Source organism: Dasypus novemcinctus, chromosome 8 (genome assembly GCF_030445035.2).
Source record: "Dasypus novemcinctus isolate mDasNov1 chromosome 8, mDasNov1.1.hap2, whole genome shotgun sequence".
Taxonomy (NCBI): domain Eukaryota; kingdom Metazoa; phylum Chordata; class Mammalia; order Cingulata; family Dasypodidae; genus Dasypus; species Dasypus novemcinctus.
The window spans coordinates 124266565-124285693 of NC_080680.1; the positions used below are offsets into that span (position 1 = coordinate 124266565).

A 19129-nucleotide genomic window follows, 5' to 3' on the forward strand; every position below is an offset into this window, starting at 1 on the left:
TTGGAGCAGAGGGGTCATTGTGGTGTGGTGGGAAAGGCATGTGTGCAGACCCCCAAAGCAGGAGAGCACATGGCTTCCTCAGGGATGAGGTGAGGTCCAGAGTGGCCAGGCAGAGTGTGCGAGGGGAGTGTGGCCTGGGACGGCTGAGAGGTGGGGACCCTGCAAAATCCAGGTCTTCAGAGGAAGGAGTGGCACAGGGTGGCAGGGACTACTTTGTGAAAGAGGCGATGTGGGAGCTGAATCTTGATGCGCTTTGGCACAAAGATGATGTCTGAGTGGGATGGTGGAGAGACTGGTTTAAGGAGCTGCTCATCATGAGGCCGGCCGGGAAAGAAACCACACCTGAGGTGGGGTCACATTGCCTCCCAGGTGCCCTTAAAGGCCGGCTGCAACGAAGTAAAACGTCCGCTGTACCCAGAGCAGCGCCTGGTAGTAGTGGCCCTCGGTGCCTAGTTACTAAACGATGTAAGCACTTTCTCTACACGTACACTTGCAATGGAACAGCTGCGGGGTGTGGACCAAGTGTGAGGAACGAGATTCTTTGCTTATTTTTCTTCTGCCCATAAAACCTGCACATTAGACTAGTTCTTTTCAGTGGAACTTTGTGTGAAAGGCATTTGTGAGAAAGAAAGGAGACACTAAAGAAGGTGACAGCATTTCTTTCTTTACCCAGTCTCTTTCATTCATTTTTCAAATACAGAATTCAGGTTAATAAATTGTTATGTTGCCTTTCCCCTATAACAAAGCTTATTTTGAGCCCCCTGCAGATGCCACTTGGCTGATCTGTGTGCACTTTATGTGATGCCTAATCTTGATTTGCGAATCTTAGGAACAAAAGTCTTTTATAAGAAAGGTGGTGGTGGTGGGAGTGTGTTGAGGCTCCAGAAATCCCTCCCAGCATCCTTAGCTTTGTTAGGGGAACACCTCGTTTACCTTCACTCAGTTGAAGTACCCAAGAGGCAAAGTTGTGAATTGATGAAGCTTATCTCCAGTTTCTCCCTCCGTCCCTTCCCTTTCTTGGTAGTAGCCTCGCACCCCTCCCTCTTCAGGCTCCTCTGCATGTAATGCCCACCTTTTTCAGAAGCTGGAGCATCTGCCTTCACTTCTGTTTTAGTTTCCTTTGGCTCCTCAAGCAAATACCATGAAATGGGTTGGATTAAAAATGGGAATTTCGTGGCTTACAGTTTTGAGGCCAAAGAAAGATCAAAGCAAGGTGTCTTCAAGGCAGTGCTTTCTTCGCAAAGACTGGCCTTCTGGGGCTGGTGCTGGTGATCCTTGGTCCTGGGCTCCTCTGTCACATGCCAGTGCTCATGGCGCCTCCCCTGGCCTCTCAGTTCTCTTCTGGGTTCTCTTGACTTGCAGCTTGCTTCCTGTGGCTTTCTCTCTCTCTGAATTTCATTTCTCTTATAATGGGCTCCAGCAATAGGATTAAGACCCATCCTGATTGGGCTGGACCACACCTTAACTGAAGTCATCTCATCGAAGGTCCTACTTTTAATAGGTTCACACCCACAGGAGTGGATTAAGTTTAAAAACGTGCTTTTCTGGGGAACGTACAGCTCCAAAGTACCATAACTTCCTTCAAGGTTTCTTCAAGATTTTGCCAATTCACTTCCTGTCGTAACATAAGCGTTTATCATGCTGTGGTGCAGGAATTTGGACAGGGCACAGCCAGGAAAACTTCTCTGTTTCCCAGTGCCTGGGGCCTCCGTTCAAAGGCCGGGGCTGGAACCTCCTGAGGGTTCTTTCAGGCAGGTGCTGTGGGCTGCCGGCTCTCAGCTGGAGGCTCCAGTGCCTGCACCTGGCCCCTCCCTGCGCTCTTTCTGCATGGGGGGTGGTCTGCTCAGGGCCAGTGACCTGACAGGGGCAGGATATACCCTTGCCATGACCCAGCCTCTGCATTTTGGGGCATCGCTGCCACCACACTTCCCTGGTCAGGGTGGTTAGAAGCCTGCCTAGATTTGAGAAGGTGTAGGTAGACCAGGAGTACTGCCCAGGCATTGGGGGAACACAACCTGCCACAGCTAATTTTTAGAATAATCGAATTTTTTTAAGATTAAAATTTAAATATCATATTAAATTAAATTGAAATAATGGAATTCAATTTAATTTTCTCTGGAAGGTAAAGAATTCGAACTCAGAGAAGTTGGCCCAAGTTCATATTGTTGCAACCAATATATGCTTTCCCTGAGCTTCATGGGGCCTCTTAGTGCTTGTCACCTTTGACATTTGCTTTATAAAAGAAAGAATGGAGCATGTTGCTTGTATTGTGTCCATTTTGACAGATTTGGCAACCATAGTGATTTTGGTGTTTATTCTGGCTCATTAAAAAGGGGCTCTCTTAGTAGCTATTTCTGCTAAGGAAGGGAAATTGCACAGCTCAAAAGTTAGGGACCTACTAATTTTGGTCGCTTTTGGTTGAATCTAATGCTTTTCTGGTATTATTTACCCCAAATATTTGCATGGCCTGCCCCCTAATTCAGGAGTCTGCTCAAGCACTACTGCCTCGGCAAGGCTTTTCCAACTTGCTTTGTTTGGAGTGCTGTTCCACCCCTACCCCTGACCCTGCTTATTTTTCTTCCTAACCCTTTTCATCTCCTGACATTTTGTTTCCAGTTTATTAATTTTGTTTATCCTCTGTCTCTCCCCACTGGAATGTAAACTCTCAGAAGGCGGAGACTTTTCATTTCGCTCACTGCCCTCGCCCTCATGTTTAGAACAGTGCCTGGCCTAGAGCAGGCTAAATAAATGTCGTTGAACGATCAAGCACATGAATGGGTAGCTTGGGCTGCTGGGGCCCATGCTCACCTGCATGACTGTTGGCTTCTGGAAGTAATCAAAGACTTGGGTGTTGCTGTTTCTGTGTTGCTTACATCCTAGGAGGTAGCTAACGGAAAAAGGATCTCTGCTTCACCGCCACCTCCCACCCAGATGCCCTCTTCCACTTCAGCAGACCAAGGAGATGACCTGGGAGTGGACGTTTTAAGATTCGCAGACCTGGATTTAAAAGACACAACTTATGTCAGTCCCAGTAGCAGTCTCAAGGCAGAGTTAGATGGCAGCACAAAGAAGAAATACTCGTTTGCAAAGAAAAAGGTAAAATTGCTATTGATGTTTCATGCTTATTATGCAGTGTCATGCGTGCTACCATGCAGGTACATGTGAAGTAGCTAGCATGGTGGCCCCCCTGGGAACGGTAGGCAGTGACGTTAATTAAGGCCCAGCAAAGGCAAAGCACAGGCAGGGAGCAGCCTGGACAGGTAAGCAAGCCCCTGAAGAGGGAAGATTCGGTACCAATGGCCTGGATTCCTTTGCCCTGGCAGGGTTATGGGGGGACTCCCGGGATTCTTGGTCACAGAGACGGCCACAGACTGCACGTTAGCTGCCAGTCTGCGAGGCACCAAACCAGAGACTTCTCAGCTCTGTGGGCTCCACTGTTTGGGAGAAGGGCCCGACCACTGCAGGTTTGCTGCGTGCAGCAGGGGCTGTGCTGAGCGGTGATACTGATGCTGTGCTTGGTGCCATTTAAGCTCTTTTCAGAGACCAGGGACAGAAACCCTTGCCTCTTAACAGGGAGAGTATGAGGCTCAGAGGAAGGAAATGACTGAGAACATTGACCTAGCTTTCATCTTTACTGCTAATTAGACCATGCAAATAAGGATGCTTTTTTTTATTTGAGCCAACATTAAAAATGTTGATAATAGGGGAGCAGGTATAGCTCAGTGGTTGAGTGCCTTCTTTGCATGTACAAGGTCCCACAAGGTCCCTGATACCTCCTGAAAGAAAAAAATGTTGATAAAAAAAGTTAAAACTTAGTAAGGCTGAATTAAATGGTACCCTCATTCATTGTAAGTGAGAGTTGGAATAAGTTGGTACAGTTTTTCTGTGAGATTTGTTTAAAACTTGTTTAAAATTGTGAGATCATTTAAAATTTCATGCTTTTTGACCCAATAGTCTTTCTTCTAGATAACTATCCTAAGGAGAAACAGTACAGAAAGATGTATGCACGGAATGCTTCTTCAGCGTTGCTTATAATTGCAAAAACTGGAAACGATATAAATACCCGTAACTCGCGGACTGGTTAAGTAGCTGATAGTGCCATAAGTCTCTCTTTTGTTTACAATAAGCATACATCATTTTTTAGGAAAACAGTAAAATTATTTTCCAAAAAACAAAAACATTTTGGAACATTTCTTTCCGGTCCTTTCCAATTGGTGAGATTGCATGGTATAAACAAATTTTATCCAATTATTTCACTTAACATTATAACTACTCTCCCATGTCGTTTAAAACTGGCTGCTTAATATTCCATGATAAGTATACTCCATAATTTACTTGACCATTTCCTTTTTGGAAATGACTGATGATGTTTATAATATTTTACTAATATTTGCCTGAAATTCAGATGCTTTCCTTAAGAATGGCCCCACAAAAAAGGGTTAAAGCACATAATATTGTTGAAACTCTTGATACCTACTGTTAAATAGCATTCCAGAAAGATAGTATCAGTATATACCCTCATTAATAGTATAAGAAATTACCCATTTCATTTTACCCATAACAGAATAAAACATTATTTTCTTAAATCTTAACTTGGTAGGGGGAAAAAAGTGTCATGTTTGTTTGATTATCTGTAGATTTAAACATTTTCATATAAAGTTTTACTATCTTTCTGATTAAGAACATAATTACATGCTTATATTTAAAAATACAGAAATGTGTTATTTCTGTATATACAGAAAAATAAAACATGCTTATTATCTCACCGTCTGGAAGTTACCACTGTTAATGTTTTGTGTAGTAATAATGACTGGCATTTATATAGCATTTATCATGCACTAGGTACTATTTTATGACGTTTCCATAAAGATTAACTCATTTATAACAAACCTGGGAGGTAGATGGTATTTTCCTCGTATTACAGAAAAGGAAACTGAAGCTCAGGGGTTAAATCACTTGCTCTGGAGCTGGGATTTGAACTTAGTCTGGCTGTACAGTCTGTGCTTTGAAAATTAATCACTGGTGAATTGCTTCTCCTTCCAATATTTTTCTTCTACTTCTTTTTAACAAAAGTAGAATAATACACGGTTTACGGTTTTACATGCTACTTTTTTTCATTTAATACCGTATCAGTATATTCCCATTTATACATAGCTGCATGAGCATGGTCTGTGTCATTCATGTGCATTGAACACTTCTTTCTTACCAGGTGTTCGCCATCAGAAATAGGATGGCACGTATCTTTGTTCACATCTCTAACTATATTCCTGTAGGTTCATTCCTAGACATGGGATTAGAGGGAATAAATATTTTTAAGGTACATTTTAGCTCTCTCCAAATTGATTTTCATTAAGATATACGTCCCCTGCTTTGCATGAAGACATTTATCCCACCATGCTCTTGCCAATATTATGGTCATTTTTTGAAGTTTGTTAAATTTGCTTATGTTGGTTTGCCATTATTTTCCTTTTATGAGTTCCTTATTTATACTTTTATCCATTTTTCTTTTGATACATTATTTTGTTAATTGATTTTATAAAGTCTTTGATCAATCCTTTGTCATATTTATTGAAAACATTATCCCAATGTGCTGTTTTCCTTTTAATTTTGTTGGTAACATTAAATGATGTACAGAGAGTTTCACTTTTTTGTGAAAAAGATCTGTTCATCTTCCTGTGATTTCTTTCATGCTTAGAAAGTCTCCTTCTCCATCCCAAGACCCAATAAACCTGTTTTCTAAATTTTTAGTAACTTTATTTTTAACATTTAAATTATAGCTGTCTCAAATTTACTTTGATCTAACATGAAGTGAAGTTTTAACTTAATTTTTTTGTGCAAATAGTTCCTTATAATGCCAGCACCATTTATTTCTTTCTCATTGACTTGGAACACTACTTTAAGAGATAGTCCATTCCTTAAGTATATGGAGTTCTGTTTCTGGGTTCTCTTCATTAATTAAATCATTAGGCACTTATTGACCACTTATTACAACCCAGGCACTATAGGATCTGGGGATATAAGGGGTGGGAAAAATAGACAGAAGTCCCTGCCTTTAGGGAAGGGGTACACAAATAATTAACAAATAAGTGTGTAATATATAGTGATAAGTGTAATAGAGAAAAGTAAAGCAGGTTGCTGTTTGGTGGTGATCAGGAAAAGGCCTGTGGACAGGTGACATTTGAGGATAGTGAGGGAAGGAGTGAGCCTTGCAGATAACTGGAGAAAGAGCATCCCAGGCAAGAACTATGGCACAGAAGCCCACGTGTCAAGACTGAGCAAAAGCCAGGAGACTTGACTGGATGGAGCTGAGGTCAGGGTCTTTGGGCCACTGTAACAACTTTGTTTCTCTTAGTGGTTTAGAGGTGCACCTTTGGAGGACTTGGAGCAGAGGAAAAACATCATCTGATTTATGCCTTAAGAACCATTTTGGCTGAATGGAGAATAAATAATGGGGGTGAGGATGGAAAGAGGGCAACGAGGAGGCTATTGTAATGCTCCAGGCCAGGGTGCTGGTGGCTTGGGTCAGCAGAGTGGTGGCTGAGGAGTGGTGGGAGGTGTTTAGCTTCTGGGAATATTTGGGAAGTGGAGCTGGTGGACTGGATAGGATGTGGGAGTCGGAGGACTGAGGATATTCCGTTTAGCTCCTTGTTTTTTTTACAGGCCCGTCAGATGCTCTCTCTCTCTGTAGAGTGGGCTAGTTTCAGTCCACATCTTGTGACTCTAAAATGTATGTTGTTCTCTGGTATAGTGAGTCTTTCTTCCTCTCTCCTCCTCCAGGATTTCCTCATTTTTTTCATTATGGCAGCTTAGGCCTCAGGAACAAATAGGCCCAAACCTGTAATGAGTTCAACACGTTAGAAGTTTATTTCCGCATTTGGGCCTGGGGGTGGGGGGTCCTCACTGACCCATGGGTTTTGAGGGACCCAGGCTGATGTCATCTCTGTAGCCCTAAGCATGGCTTCCAAGGTTACCCTGGCGGCCACCATCCCAGGAAGTCTGAGGAGAAAGAGAACCTGGAAGAGTGGCGTGTTCACACCCCTCTGGAAAAACTTAGTACTCAGCCAAGCCCCACTGCAAAGAAGCCTGGGAAATGTAGTTTGCCCAGGAAGAAAGGAAATTGGATTTGGATGGACAGTAAGAGGATTCCATTACACTGTGGCTACTATTTTAGTTTCCTGGCCTGCTCATGAAATGGGCTGCATTACACAATGGGAATTTATTTGCCTACTGTTTTGAGGTTGAAAGTCTGAATCAAGCCATCATCAAGGCAGTGCTTTCCCCCTGAAGACTAGCGTTTGTAGGGCTGGCTGCCAGCGATCCTTGGTCCTTTTCTTGGCACATGGCCACCTCTCCCGGTCTCTCCCTTCTCTTTTGAGTTCTGTGATGTCCAGCTTCTTGCTCTGGTGGCTTTCTCTCCAGGAGTAGGTTAAGACCCATCCTGAGTGCGGTGGGCCACACCTTACCTGAAGTAGCCCTGTCAGAAGTTCCTCTCACAGCAGATTCACACCCACAGGAGTGGACTGAGTTTAAGAGCATGTTTTTCTGGAGTGCATACAGCTTCAAACCACCACAGCTACCTTGTGAACTTTAGACAATCTTATCAAGTTCGTAAGACTCCTTACAGGATTTTGTCTATTTGGCCTTCTGACTTTTATGATTTTGGTGGGTTGCAAAGGGGGAATGTGTTCACGACACCAAAATTTGTACGAACAAAGCCATAGTGGTAAGGGTGTTTGAAGTCGTCAAGGGGTGGTCAGTAGACCAGCTGGATTGATTGGACTAGGGATTGTAGAGATGAGGCCAAAAATAATAAGGTGGGGCACACGTGGAGGAACGCCACCTGTAGCATGTGAAGGTTCTTCCTGGTCTCACTTTAATTTGCCTTCTTCACCTTGTCTCTCACCATTTCCTCCACTGAGCTCCCACCCCCCTTCTTCCTACCATGGCCCCCATGCTCTTGTCCCAGGATTAGGTGAGGACAGAAGGCGCGTTACATATGCTATCTCGTATTCCTGTGAGTCTCCATGGCCTAGGCTTTCCAGATGAAGCCTTGGAACAGAGGGATTGAATAACCTCAAAAGACTTGTGTCTCTTCTCAGAGATGCAGGTAGTCAGAGGCAGAGCCAGTATTTACATTCCAGACCCCTTGACGAGAAAAATTAAGATTTTAATAAAGATGGAGAGGCTGGAAGGTAGTTAGGAGGGGTGATGTTTCTTGCTAGAGGTGACCTTTAAGGTTGACCGTGGAAGTTGAAGAGTGATTGAGTAGAAGAAGGAGGGGAGGGTAGGGCTTTCCATGTAGCAGGCCCAGCGAGGAAGAGCAGTGGGGACAGTGTGGTGCCCTGGTCTGGCCGTGCCAGGCCTGCGTGGAGGAAGAGAAGAGGAGAAGTCGGGAAAGGGTGAGCCTGGGGCCAGTGTGGATGTCCTGACGGCAGGCTTTCCCATCCTGGTTTAGTATGCGGGCCTCCAAAGAAACAAGGCCAAGCTGTGTAGATGTGTATATCCGTGTGTGTGTGTATGTGTGTATAAAAACCTGCTGCACTTGTATCCTAAAAATAAGAGTGTAGTGCAGGGACAGACTTAACCTCTGCAACAGAAAGCCCAGCCTTGGTTTTTCTATCAACCTCTGCTGAAACTTACCAGTAGCAACTGCTCCTCAGGGAATTCTTTGAATAGTAGAATATAAAACTAGAACCCCCTGTGGAAAGCTAAAGGATTTCACTGACACTTCCATTAGCCTTCAACCTAAAATAACAGTGACAATACTTGAAATGTGATTGCAGGCATTTGCCCTTTTCGTCAAAACCAAGGAAGTTCCAGCACCTCCTTTTGAATGTAAAGAAAAATGGTGGAAATGCTGTCAACAGCTGTTCAAGGACCAGACCGGCATCCACAGACATGTGGCTACACAACACACTGATGAAGTTTGTCACCAGACCACTTCCATTTTACAGCAGCTGGCTGCGACCCGCAGCCCCCAAAAGGCTCTTAGGTCTGCAGGCCTGAAGGACCTTCCCAAAGAGCCCCTCACTCAGAGCCACGAGGTGTCTGCCTGGCTCCCTGATACAAGCTGCTTTCGCCTCGATGAACTGGGATGGTAAGATTTTCATTCTGTATTTTTGGTTTGACTTTTTTTAAGACTTCCAGCCAAGTGAGCTACGTCCACCTGCTCAAGTGACTGAAATGAGGAAGACGGGCTCCACCAAGTGTGGATGACGAGTGAAGCCATGAGAACTCCTGGCCATTGCTCATGGGAATGTGAAATGGTTCAGCTGCTTTGGAAAGGTGTTTGATAGTTTCTTTTAAAATTAGGCATTCATCTTCCCCGTGATCCTCAATCAAGGGATAAAAAACATGTGTCCACAAAAAGTCTTATACAAGAATGCTCATAGCATTTATAATAACCCAAAACTGAAAACAAGTGCTCTTGCTCATCAACAGGGGAAAAAATAAGCTGTGGGAGCAAGCTTGGGGACTCAGGATTTCTTCTCATATTTTTCCATAAGACAAAATGCATGTAAAAATACAAGGAAAAATTCTAATTTTCTCTAGTAAGATTACTCCTAGTACTAATGACAGTGTAACACAATGTCATTGTTTCATGTTGTTTTAGTTTGCTCAGCTGCCAAAAGCAGATACCGTAAAATGGATTGTTTTTTTGCAGTGGGAATTTATTTGCTAAGTTTTGAGGCTGAGAAAAATGTCCAAATCAAGGCATTATCAAGGCAATACTTTCCCCTTTTCAAAGACTGGCTGCTGGCATCCTTCTGCCACATGGCAAGGCTCATGGTGGCATCTCTGGGTCTCTCCTTTCTCTTCAGGTTACATTGTTTTCAGCTTCTTGCTTTCATGGCTTTATCTTTCTCTGTCTGAATTACATTCTCCTATGAAGGACTCCAGTATGGAGATTAAGAACCACTGCGGGCCATGCCTTAACTGAAGTAGCCTCATCTAAAGGTCCTAACTTACAATAGGTTACACCCACAGGAATGGATTCACTTTAAGAAGGTGATTTTCTGGCGTCCCATACAGTTCCAGACCACCTCACACGGGGTTCTGCAGCGAGCACCCCGGCTTTCCAGTGCTTCATCCCTGGATCATCTTTGCTACCCACTGGGTAGCAAGTGCCATGTGTCCTTGTCATTGGGGAGGGTCTTGGGAGTGAGCTGGGCAGGAGTGAGTCCCTGGAATACATATCAGTATCCCTGTCTTACCAATTGATTACTAAAAAGGACCAAGATTTTTATTACCAAGTAGTCTTCTGAGCTGAATATGCTTATGAAGGATGTTTGCCAAGTCATTTAGAAGGATGTCATAGGATTAGCAGCTTATGTCCTGCCTTTGAAAAAACTCACCAATCATATTGTAGAATTCCGGAGGGCAGATTTCTGATTTTAAACAATTTCTGAACTATTTGGTGACTAGAAATAGTCTACTTTGCATTTTTCTCATGCACCCTCAGTGCCAAATTCTCCTTGTTTATCAGGAAGAGGAGAAGAAAGAGAATTGAACTTGGAGCCAGACTGGAGCGAGTCACTGAAATTCTCTGTACCTTCATTTCCTTACCTCTGAAGTTGGCAAAGCAATGCCTGGTACCTCCCGGAAGTGCGGGTGAATCATAGAAGATGGTGATGCCAAGAGCGCTCGTGATGAGAAAGGGGGCCCCTTCATACGGCCCCACTTGGAGGAATCTGCTTTCTAGTTAGAGAAACAGAGAGGGCCACGTGACTCCATGAGTAGATGCCACAAGGCAGGCTGTGCAGTTAGAAGTAGATCGCATGGTGGCGACAGTCGTTGGGTACAGGAATTCAGAGCAGGGAAACTGGATGGGGTGGGGCAAGAAGGCTTCGAGGGTGCTGCTGGTTCACGCTCTAGAGCCAAGGAGGACCTTGAGTATCATCTCCCACAGTGTTCCCTCCAGTACTCGGGGAACACTAGTTCTGGGGGATGCTGATGGGCACTGAAAAAAAGTGCTCAGGGCAGATGAATGAGGGAAGGACTGGCTCAAAGAGTGCTTGGCAGCAGGACTTGTCAGAGCCTTTGGTAGGTCACTAGGCTTTCCCTAGTGACCCTCAAAGAAGGAAGTACAGCCTGCAGGCTTCTGAGACATGACTTCATACAACAGCTGCACACTGTGGGAAACGCGGTTTGTTTCAGTTCTCCAGTTTCACTGGTGAACAGCTAAGGCTCCAAGATGCTAAGAGACCCACGACTAGTTAGTATGAGACGACTGTGCAGGAGCAAGGGTGTGGCTGGAGGGACAGGAGACTGTCAAGGCCTCTCACTTTGTAGCTCACTCTCCTGGGAGGAATTGGCCTCAGTTTCTTCAGCTGTAAAATGAGGGCGATGGTACCCTGTCTCACAGATAAGAGAGCTTCAGGAAAAAATGAGGGTGAAACTTTTAACTTTTTTTGGTAGATAAGAGTTTCAAAGCAGAGACTGTCTCAGGTTAGAGGGTAAGCCCGAACTGACTCCCTTCTGGCTCCTGGGTAAAACGGGGTCATTGGAACCGTCTCCTGGATCTGAGGAGTAAAGGAGGAATTGAAAGTCATCTCACTTTTCCTGACGTGAGAAGTTCAGCACAGGCCTCGCCTTCTCCAGGGCCGCTGCAGACAGTGGCGCAGGGGCAGGTGTGCGCGGCTCCCCTTGGCGTCCCCTCGTGTTGCGCCCGGCATGCTGTGTGATCGGGCTGCGCGGGCCGGTGACTCAGCACCCCTTCCCCCGGCTTTCTTTTGTAGTGGCCAGGGCAGCGGTGAAGGGGAGGTGCTGCTCTTTTACTGCTACCGCGACCTGGAGGATCCGCACTGGCTCTGCGCCTGGCAGACGGCTCTGTGCCAGCAGCTGCACCTCACGGGCAAGGTACACTCCCCCGCAGCAGGGATTCCCTGCTGGGTTCTTAGGAATTAGGACGTCTCACTGGGCGTTTCAGGAGGACGTTAAACAGCGTACACAGCGTTTGTTGAGAATATGTAGTGGCATAAAATGCCTGCTTTGACTCCATCTATTTTCCCTTTTCCTGAACTCCTGTAATGGCATAACCCCTATCCCAGGCCGACTCTTTCTGTGAAAGGCCAGGTGGTTTTGCCGGCTTGCGCTCTCTTGCACTTACTCAGCCCTGCTGGTGTAGCACGAACAGGGCCACAGATGCGCGTAAAAGAATGCATGTGGTTGTGTGCCGGGAAAGGCGTTGCCTGCCGGCCCCTGCCGGGGACGTGCTCAGGACCTGTGGAGCGTTTCACAGGTGCTACCCAGCAGTGTGAGTCCCGGCGGCTTGTTCCTCCCGGACTGTGCGGGCTTTCAGCAGTCTTGGGCTGTTGACACTTGCTTTCCTCTCGAGTGATTTCCCCGGACCTTCACGTGGCTGTGCCCTCACTTCCAGTTGCTTCTCACATGTCAGGGTCTCTCTCCTACCCTCGTCCATTTCTAGCCCCTTCTCCTTCTTGAGTTTTCAGAGAATTTCTGTCTTCCTGAAAGTGTGACCTTTGTTTAGTTTCTCAGCATCTCTCCCCTTGTAGAGTCTCAGCTTCGCGAGGACAGGGCTTTGTTTAATTAATTGTCATGTCCACAGTGCTCCGACAGGGCTTGCCCACGTTTATGGGATGTCGAATGTAGTGAGTGCATTCTGGTAGGAAAACTGGAAGAGTGCTGTGTGTGCGTTAGCGCGTGGCTAAGGTGGGAGGTAAGAGATACCAAAATGCCAATGACAGTTATCTCTGCATGGGAGCTGTTATGGTAGGTTTTTATTTTCTTCTTTTTCCTTTTCTAAAATGTCTTCAGTGATTGTATACATGTACGTATGTGTCTGTGTTGTGCATGTGTGTATTTAATTTAACCCCAAAGGAAGTGAATTAAAGGAATAAGGTCCAAAAGCATGCTATAGAACGGGTGAACCTTGAAAATACACTGAATGAAAGAAGCCAGCCTCAGAAGCACAGAAGCCCACAGACTGTGAGAGTTCACGGTGTGAAACGTCCAGGCGAGGCACATCCGGAGACGGAGGGCAGATGGGCTGGAGGGCAGGGGGCACGGAAAGTGACGACTTCATGGGTACGGAATTCCGTTTGGGGTGATGAAAATGTTTTGGAACCAGTTCGTGGTGATGGTTGCACAAGATCATGAATATACTTAATGTATATTAAGTACATTAATACATTAGTGTACATTGTACACTTTAAAATGGCTAAAATAGTGAATTTTATGTTGTGTATATTTTTTAATCACAATTTTTTTTTCCTCTAAATTTAAAAATACTCCCTCAGAGATCCTTTCTGGCTCCAATATTGTAATGTCGTCGGTGAGCTCCTTCCCACATGCCTCAGGCCAGTGAGGTTTTGTAACAGACAGTGACTATTACATCAGTTCATCACCAAGTCCCGCCATTTGTACCTCCAAAATATCCCTGGATGACCAGTCAGTTCTCCCCACTTCCGCCACCTTAGGCCAGCCACAGCCCTCTTTCCTCACCCCCTGCGGACACTTGCAAACTGCTCCCATCCTGCTGCCCTCATCCTGCTGTCCTCATCTGCCGTTGGAGCCGCTCTCCACAACACAGCCAGGTGATCTCGAGACAGGTGCAGCCACACCACTCCTGTGCCCGTGGGTTCCTGCCTTTGGCTTGTTGGCCGCCGCTCTTTCTTCATTACGCCCCAGCAGCGCCATCTTTCCGTTTCTGGAACCCACCAAGTTCTTTTCTGGCTTTGGGCCTTTGTACATGCCAAACCCTCTTCAGGGACCCTGAGCCCACTCGATCTCCCCGGTCTAATTTTTATGTAAGCTTGGGTCTTCAGTTTTAATGATACTTTCTCAGAGACCTTTCCTGACCTTTGATTAAATCCATGTTCCCAGTGCATTCTCATGGCATCTCATAGTTATTTCCCTAGCTCTTGTCCGTTTGTAGCTTTTACCTGATTTTCTGTGACCTCCGTTGGTCTGTAAGCTCCAAGAGGACAAGAACTTGTGTTTATTTTTTTCAGTCACATTTATTCCTAGTTCCTGGCAGAATTCCAGGCACATAGTAAAAATAAAAGAGAAAACATAGTGGAGTGAATGCATTTATCCCCATCTCTTTTTTTTTTTTTTAATTTATTTATTTATTTCTCTTCCCCACCCCGTTGTCTGTTCTCTGTGTCTCTTTGCTCCATCTTCTTTTGTCCGCTTCTGTTGTTGTCAGCAGCACGGGAATCTGTGTTTTTTTTTTTGTTGCATCATCTTGTTGTGTCAGCTCTCCGTGTGTGCGGCACCATTCCTGGGCAGGCTGCACTTTCTTTCGCGCTGGGCGGCTCTCCTTATGGGGCGCACTCCTTGCGCATGGGGCTCCCCTACGTGGGAGACGCCCGTGTGGCACAGCACTTCTTGCGCGCATCAGCACTGTGCATGTATTCCCATCTCTATTCAGAGATCCTCCACACCTTAAAAATGGATACTCTCACAGTAAATCCAAACACACACAATATGAAATGTCTCTTTCCTTGGTCAAGGGCAGATTTTTATCCTTGGCTCAGCCAAAGCGAACTAGCATTGCGGGTCCCAACCACCAGGTGGCGGCACCTGCCTGACTTTTAAGCCAGAATTCCCAGGCCTCAGCAATTCTGGCCAGTTTACCAAGACAGTTTTCTGCCAGTGGGAGATTTGGTAGAACATGGCACTTAGTAAGGCAAGAAGCAGAACCTGGAAATCTCGGAATTAGGGAGAGAAGCTTCTGGTCCCTATTGCTATACATTCCTTATTGCCTCTAGGAATCTCGGGAGACACGTTGGAGGCTTTGGTATAAAGGTAAAAAATGACAAGATTTGGAGGTGGAAGGATCTGGTTCTCAATTCCAACTCTGTGCTAGTACTTGACTTTTCTGACCCTCCTTTTCCTTTCTGTAAAACAGGAATTACGATACTGACCTTTCCAGATTACCATGTGAAGCTTGTGCCTTAGGGTGGGTGCTCAGTAGGTGGGGGCTATGGCCCTTCATCCCTGAGCCAGAGGGCCTCGGTCACCCAGGAGCTGCTTTGCAGCGCTTTGTGGAAAGGCTCATTACCGAGTGCGTGACTGCTCAGCCCTGGCTCGTTGGGAGCTGGATATGTTTGTCTCTTTTTTTTAAAAAATTTTAACATTGATATAGTACCTCCTTTACCTTTGCTACAAGAACATTACATTACTATGTGAACACTACTCTATTAGTTACATTAGTTGTATTTTTCCCATGTATCACCATATTTTTAACACCTTGTATTAGAGGAATACCTTGTATTTGTTCTTGTTTTTTTTGTGTGTGTATTTTTAACCACAGTCCTCCTCTACCACCAAAAGTCACTAGATTACCCTCTACCTGTCTTCCAATTAACAGTAACCTCCCTAGACTACCCCTTTCAAAAGCCACACATTCATAAATAAGCAGGGTGTTGGCATTGGCTCGTGAATCCCGCCTTCTAGCCACACCCTAAAGAACTGAGATCAAGTGAGGCACAAATGGTTTCTTCTCTGGGCCCTGAGAAGGGGCAGTCATTTAGTCTTCAGACTCTAATGCCTTGGGGGACATCAGTGCTATATGAACAGCAGCAACAGAGTGAATGACCTCTCTTTCCAAAGAAGGCCACAGTACCATATAATGATCTGTTTCTCTAGCTCTTTTTTCTAGAGAGTTCAAGTCCCTTTAAAGATGATCCCATGGATTTTTTAAAAAATATTTATTTATTTATTTCTCTCCCCTTTTCCCCCCACCCCGGTTGTCTGTTCTCTGTGTCTGTTTGCTGCATCGTCTTTGTCCGCTTCTGTTGTTGTCAGCGCACGGGAGTCTGTGTTTCTTTTTGTCGCGTCATCTTGCTGCATCAGCTCTCCATGTGTGCAGCAACATTCCTGGGCAGGCTGCACTTTCTTTCGCGCTGGGCGGCTCTCCTTATGGGGCATACTCCTTGCGCGTGGGGCTCCCCTACGTGGGGGACACCCCTGCGTGGCACGGCACTCCTTGCGCGCATCAGCACTGCACATGGGCCAGCTCCACATGGGTCAAGGAGGCCTGGAGTTTGAACCGCGGACCTCCCATGTGGTAGACGGACGCCCTAACCACTGGGCCAAGTCCGCTGCCCCCATGGATTTTATAGTACCCTGAACAGCCAGCTTTGCTGTGTCTCCAGATGATGGCCCCTTATGGCAGGGGCCTGTGACCCTCCCAGTGAAGCATTTCAAGAGAATCCAGGGTTGGAGGTGCCTGAGACCCCCCAGATGTAGTGCCGTCTACTCAGCAGGTGTGTATCGAGCACCTGCTGTGAGGCAGGCACCATTCTAGGCTTGATGTGCTAGTGACCAAAGCTGACACACATACCTCCTGGACTTTGCATTCCAGGGGTCTTCAGTGGTAGGCTTCCCCTGCACACCGCACAGCCCTCATGCTTCCCCGGCCATCAGATTTGCTGTCTGCTCTAGGGTTTGGGTAATAATTCCTCAAATGTTTTCTCATTAGTGATCTTTATTATCCCCATTTTATCGAGATGAAGAAATTGGGGTTCAGAGAAAATAAATTAACTCTCTCAGGACCACATGACAGGCAAGCAGCAGAGCTAAATCTTGATCCTAGCTCTGCTGACCTATGGAGGATTCTAGTCTACTCAATTAGGGCTGAGCTCAAAATTCACTACTTTGGCCATTGGAGAACTGGAGCTCCATAGCTTATGTGGCTTTTCATTCATTCTCTTGCTCAGTCCAGACAAACTGAATACCTCATTTATACTGCCTGATGGGCAGAGCCAGTTTAGGGAAACATGTGTCTTGTCAAGTCCCACTTTGGTGTCTATGTCGGTCTCTGCTTTTCCTCTTAAACTCACTGATACATGTGAGCCTGATCTGCCCTGGAAAGGTGACTTAGCTCAGAACGGGCTGCCACCCCTCTTTCTTTCTTTTTTTTTTTTTTTTTAAAGATTTATTTTTATTTATTTAATTCCCCTCCCCTCCCCCGGTTGTCTGTTTTCTGTGTCTTTTTGCTGTGTCTTGTTTCTTTGTCCACTTCTGTTGTTGTCAGCGGCACGGGAAGTGTGGGCGACGCCATTCCTCGGCAGGCTGCTCCCTCCTTCGCGCTGGGCAGCTCTCCTTATGGGTGCACTCCTTGCGCGTGGGGCTCCCCTATGCGGGGGACACCCCTGTGTGGCACGGCACTCCTTGCGCGCATCAGCACTGCACATGGGCCAGCTCCACACGCCACCCCTCTTTCTCATCATCTTGTGTCTCAGGTTCGAATTGCTACGGAAGGTATCAATGGGACAATTGGTGGAAGCAGACTGGCCACCAGGCTCTATGTGGAAGCCATGCTTTCCTGCCCCTTGTTCGAGGGTTATCTGTGTAAGGATGATTTTAAGGTAAGAGGAGTTGAAAATAAGATGGATCTAGATCCTGTGTGCTTGAAATTTCAACTAGGCCTAGAGCTGCAGGGTGCCTAAGAGTTACCTCCTGAGAGCCTCCATGTTGCTCAAATGTGACCACTCTCTAAGCCAAACTCAGCGTGTAAATGCATTACCTTCCCTCCAGCTTGGGACATGACTCCCGGGGATGAGCCTCCCTGGTGCCAATGGATTACTACCAACCACCAGCTGGTGATACAACTAGAAAAAGACCTTGAATAAAAGGGGAAAATGGTAAAGACAAATGAGTTTATATGGCTAAGAGATTTCAAAATGAGTCAGGAGGTCATCAGAGGGGTTGTACTTAGCCTGTCTCAGTAGGATCCCAGAGACAGCCGAAGTAGATACATCCCCAGGTACTGGTGCTCCAGAGGGCTACAGAGACACACAGGTTCTATGGTTATGGCAGATAGCTCTAGAGTTCAGTGTCTTGCCAGCGGGCCCTACTTTGGAATTTGTTTTCCTGAGTGTGATGGAGTTGGACTCAGATGTGACCTTTCCACACATGCCTCTTCTGTCACTTTTACTGAGCCTGTGCTTGGCACTGGGGTTGGTATATACTCAGCAGACTTGAATCTCTGGACTGGTCATGGGCCAGCTGGGCTTTGAGCCTCAGCAGAGTTGCAAGCCCTACTCTCCAGTTGGTTGGATTTACCCAGGTCAGCTAACAGGGAGGTGAAGATTGTCAACCTCCACACCAGGGAACCGAGACTGTCTACAACTGCAAGCAGGAGAATCACATCCATCAGCCATGTGGGATCTAAGCTCCCTTGATTTAGAGGTGGAGTAGACATCACAATCCCAGGGTCCACAGGATGGAGGAATAAAATATGGATATAGTGGATTTACTGATATTCTACTATAGAACTATTATGATTCTAGCAATGGAAGAAATTGAATCATTGATGTGGAGACAGTGGCCACGGGATTTGCTAATGGCAGGGAGAGGGAAGAAGAGGTGTGATGTGGGGCCGTTTTCGGGACTTGGACTTGTCCTAAATGATATTGCAGGGACAGATGCTGGACATTATATATCCTGCCATAACCCACTGAATGGACTGGGGGAGAGTGTGAACTACAATGTAAACTATAATCCATGTGGTGTAGCAGTGCTCCAAAATGTAGTCACCAAATGCTATGAATGTGCCACAATGATGAAAGAGGTTGTTGATGTGGGAGGAGGAGGTAGGGTGGGGTGTGGAGTATATGGGAACCTTTCATATTTTTTAATGTAGTATTTTTTGTGATCTTTGTATCTTTTTAAAAAAAGACATTTAAAAAAGGTATATAAAAAACCAAAAATGGATCTAGAGTCATCTGCATCTGCCTCAGGCCCTTTTAGGTTATGAAAGAGGAGGTCAGTGGAGAGCAATAAGGGTTCAGGATGGATACCCGATGGAGGGCAGTAGAAAGGCTCGATACCTGCAGTGCTGCCCATTTCTTCCTCGGAGACACCAGCTGACCTGGGCAGCTAGGACCCTTTCTGGACCTCGGTCTCCCTTATAAAATAAAGACCTGATATGTACCCAGCCTAGAGTGCTCAACCTGGACGTGTTTGCTCATTTGAGAGGTCACCTGGCTGTCTGAGGGAATCGCTAGGTTTCCTCATGACCCTTTACCCTGCAGGGGGTGAAGCTGTGGCTCTCAGTGGAGCTGCCTCATGCAGGTGACTTTGTGCAATAGATGGTTGAGGTGGTAGAAGCACCTTGCTAGAGCCAGTGCTGGTGACGGGACGGGGAGAACAGTCA

The 19129-nt window shown here is 46.0% G+C and overlaps 1 protein-coding gene across 3 annotated transcripts in view; it reads left to right on the plus strand.

Annotated features, from left to right (window-relative positions):
• The window catches only part of TSTD2 (thiosulfate sulfurtransferase like domain containing 2), a 35972-nt gene that overhangs the window by 3854 nt on the left and 12989 nt on the right, over nt 1-19129 (plus strand). For all 3 annotated transcript variants that reach the window (XM_058302631.1, XM_058302630.1, XM_058302632.2), the window contains exons 2-5: nt 2881-3096; nt 8784-9097; nt 11739-11859; nt 17214-17339. In XM_058302631.1, coding sequence (XP_058158614.1) covers nt 2932-3096; nt 8784-9097; nt 11739-11859; nt 17214-17339 — 726 coding nt within the window. In that variant the 5' untranslated portion in view covers nt 2881-2931. The remainder of the gene's footprint in view (nt 1-2880; nt 3097-8783; nt 9098-11738; nt 11860-17213; nt 17340-19129) is intronic.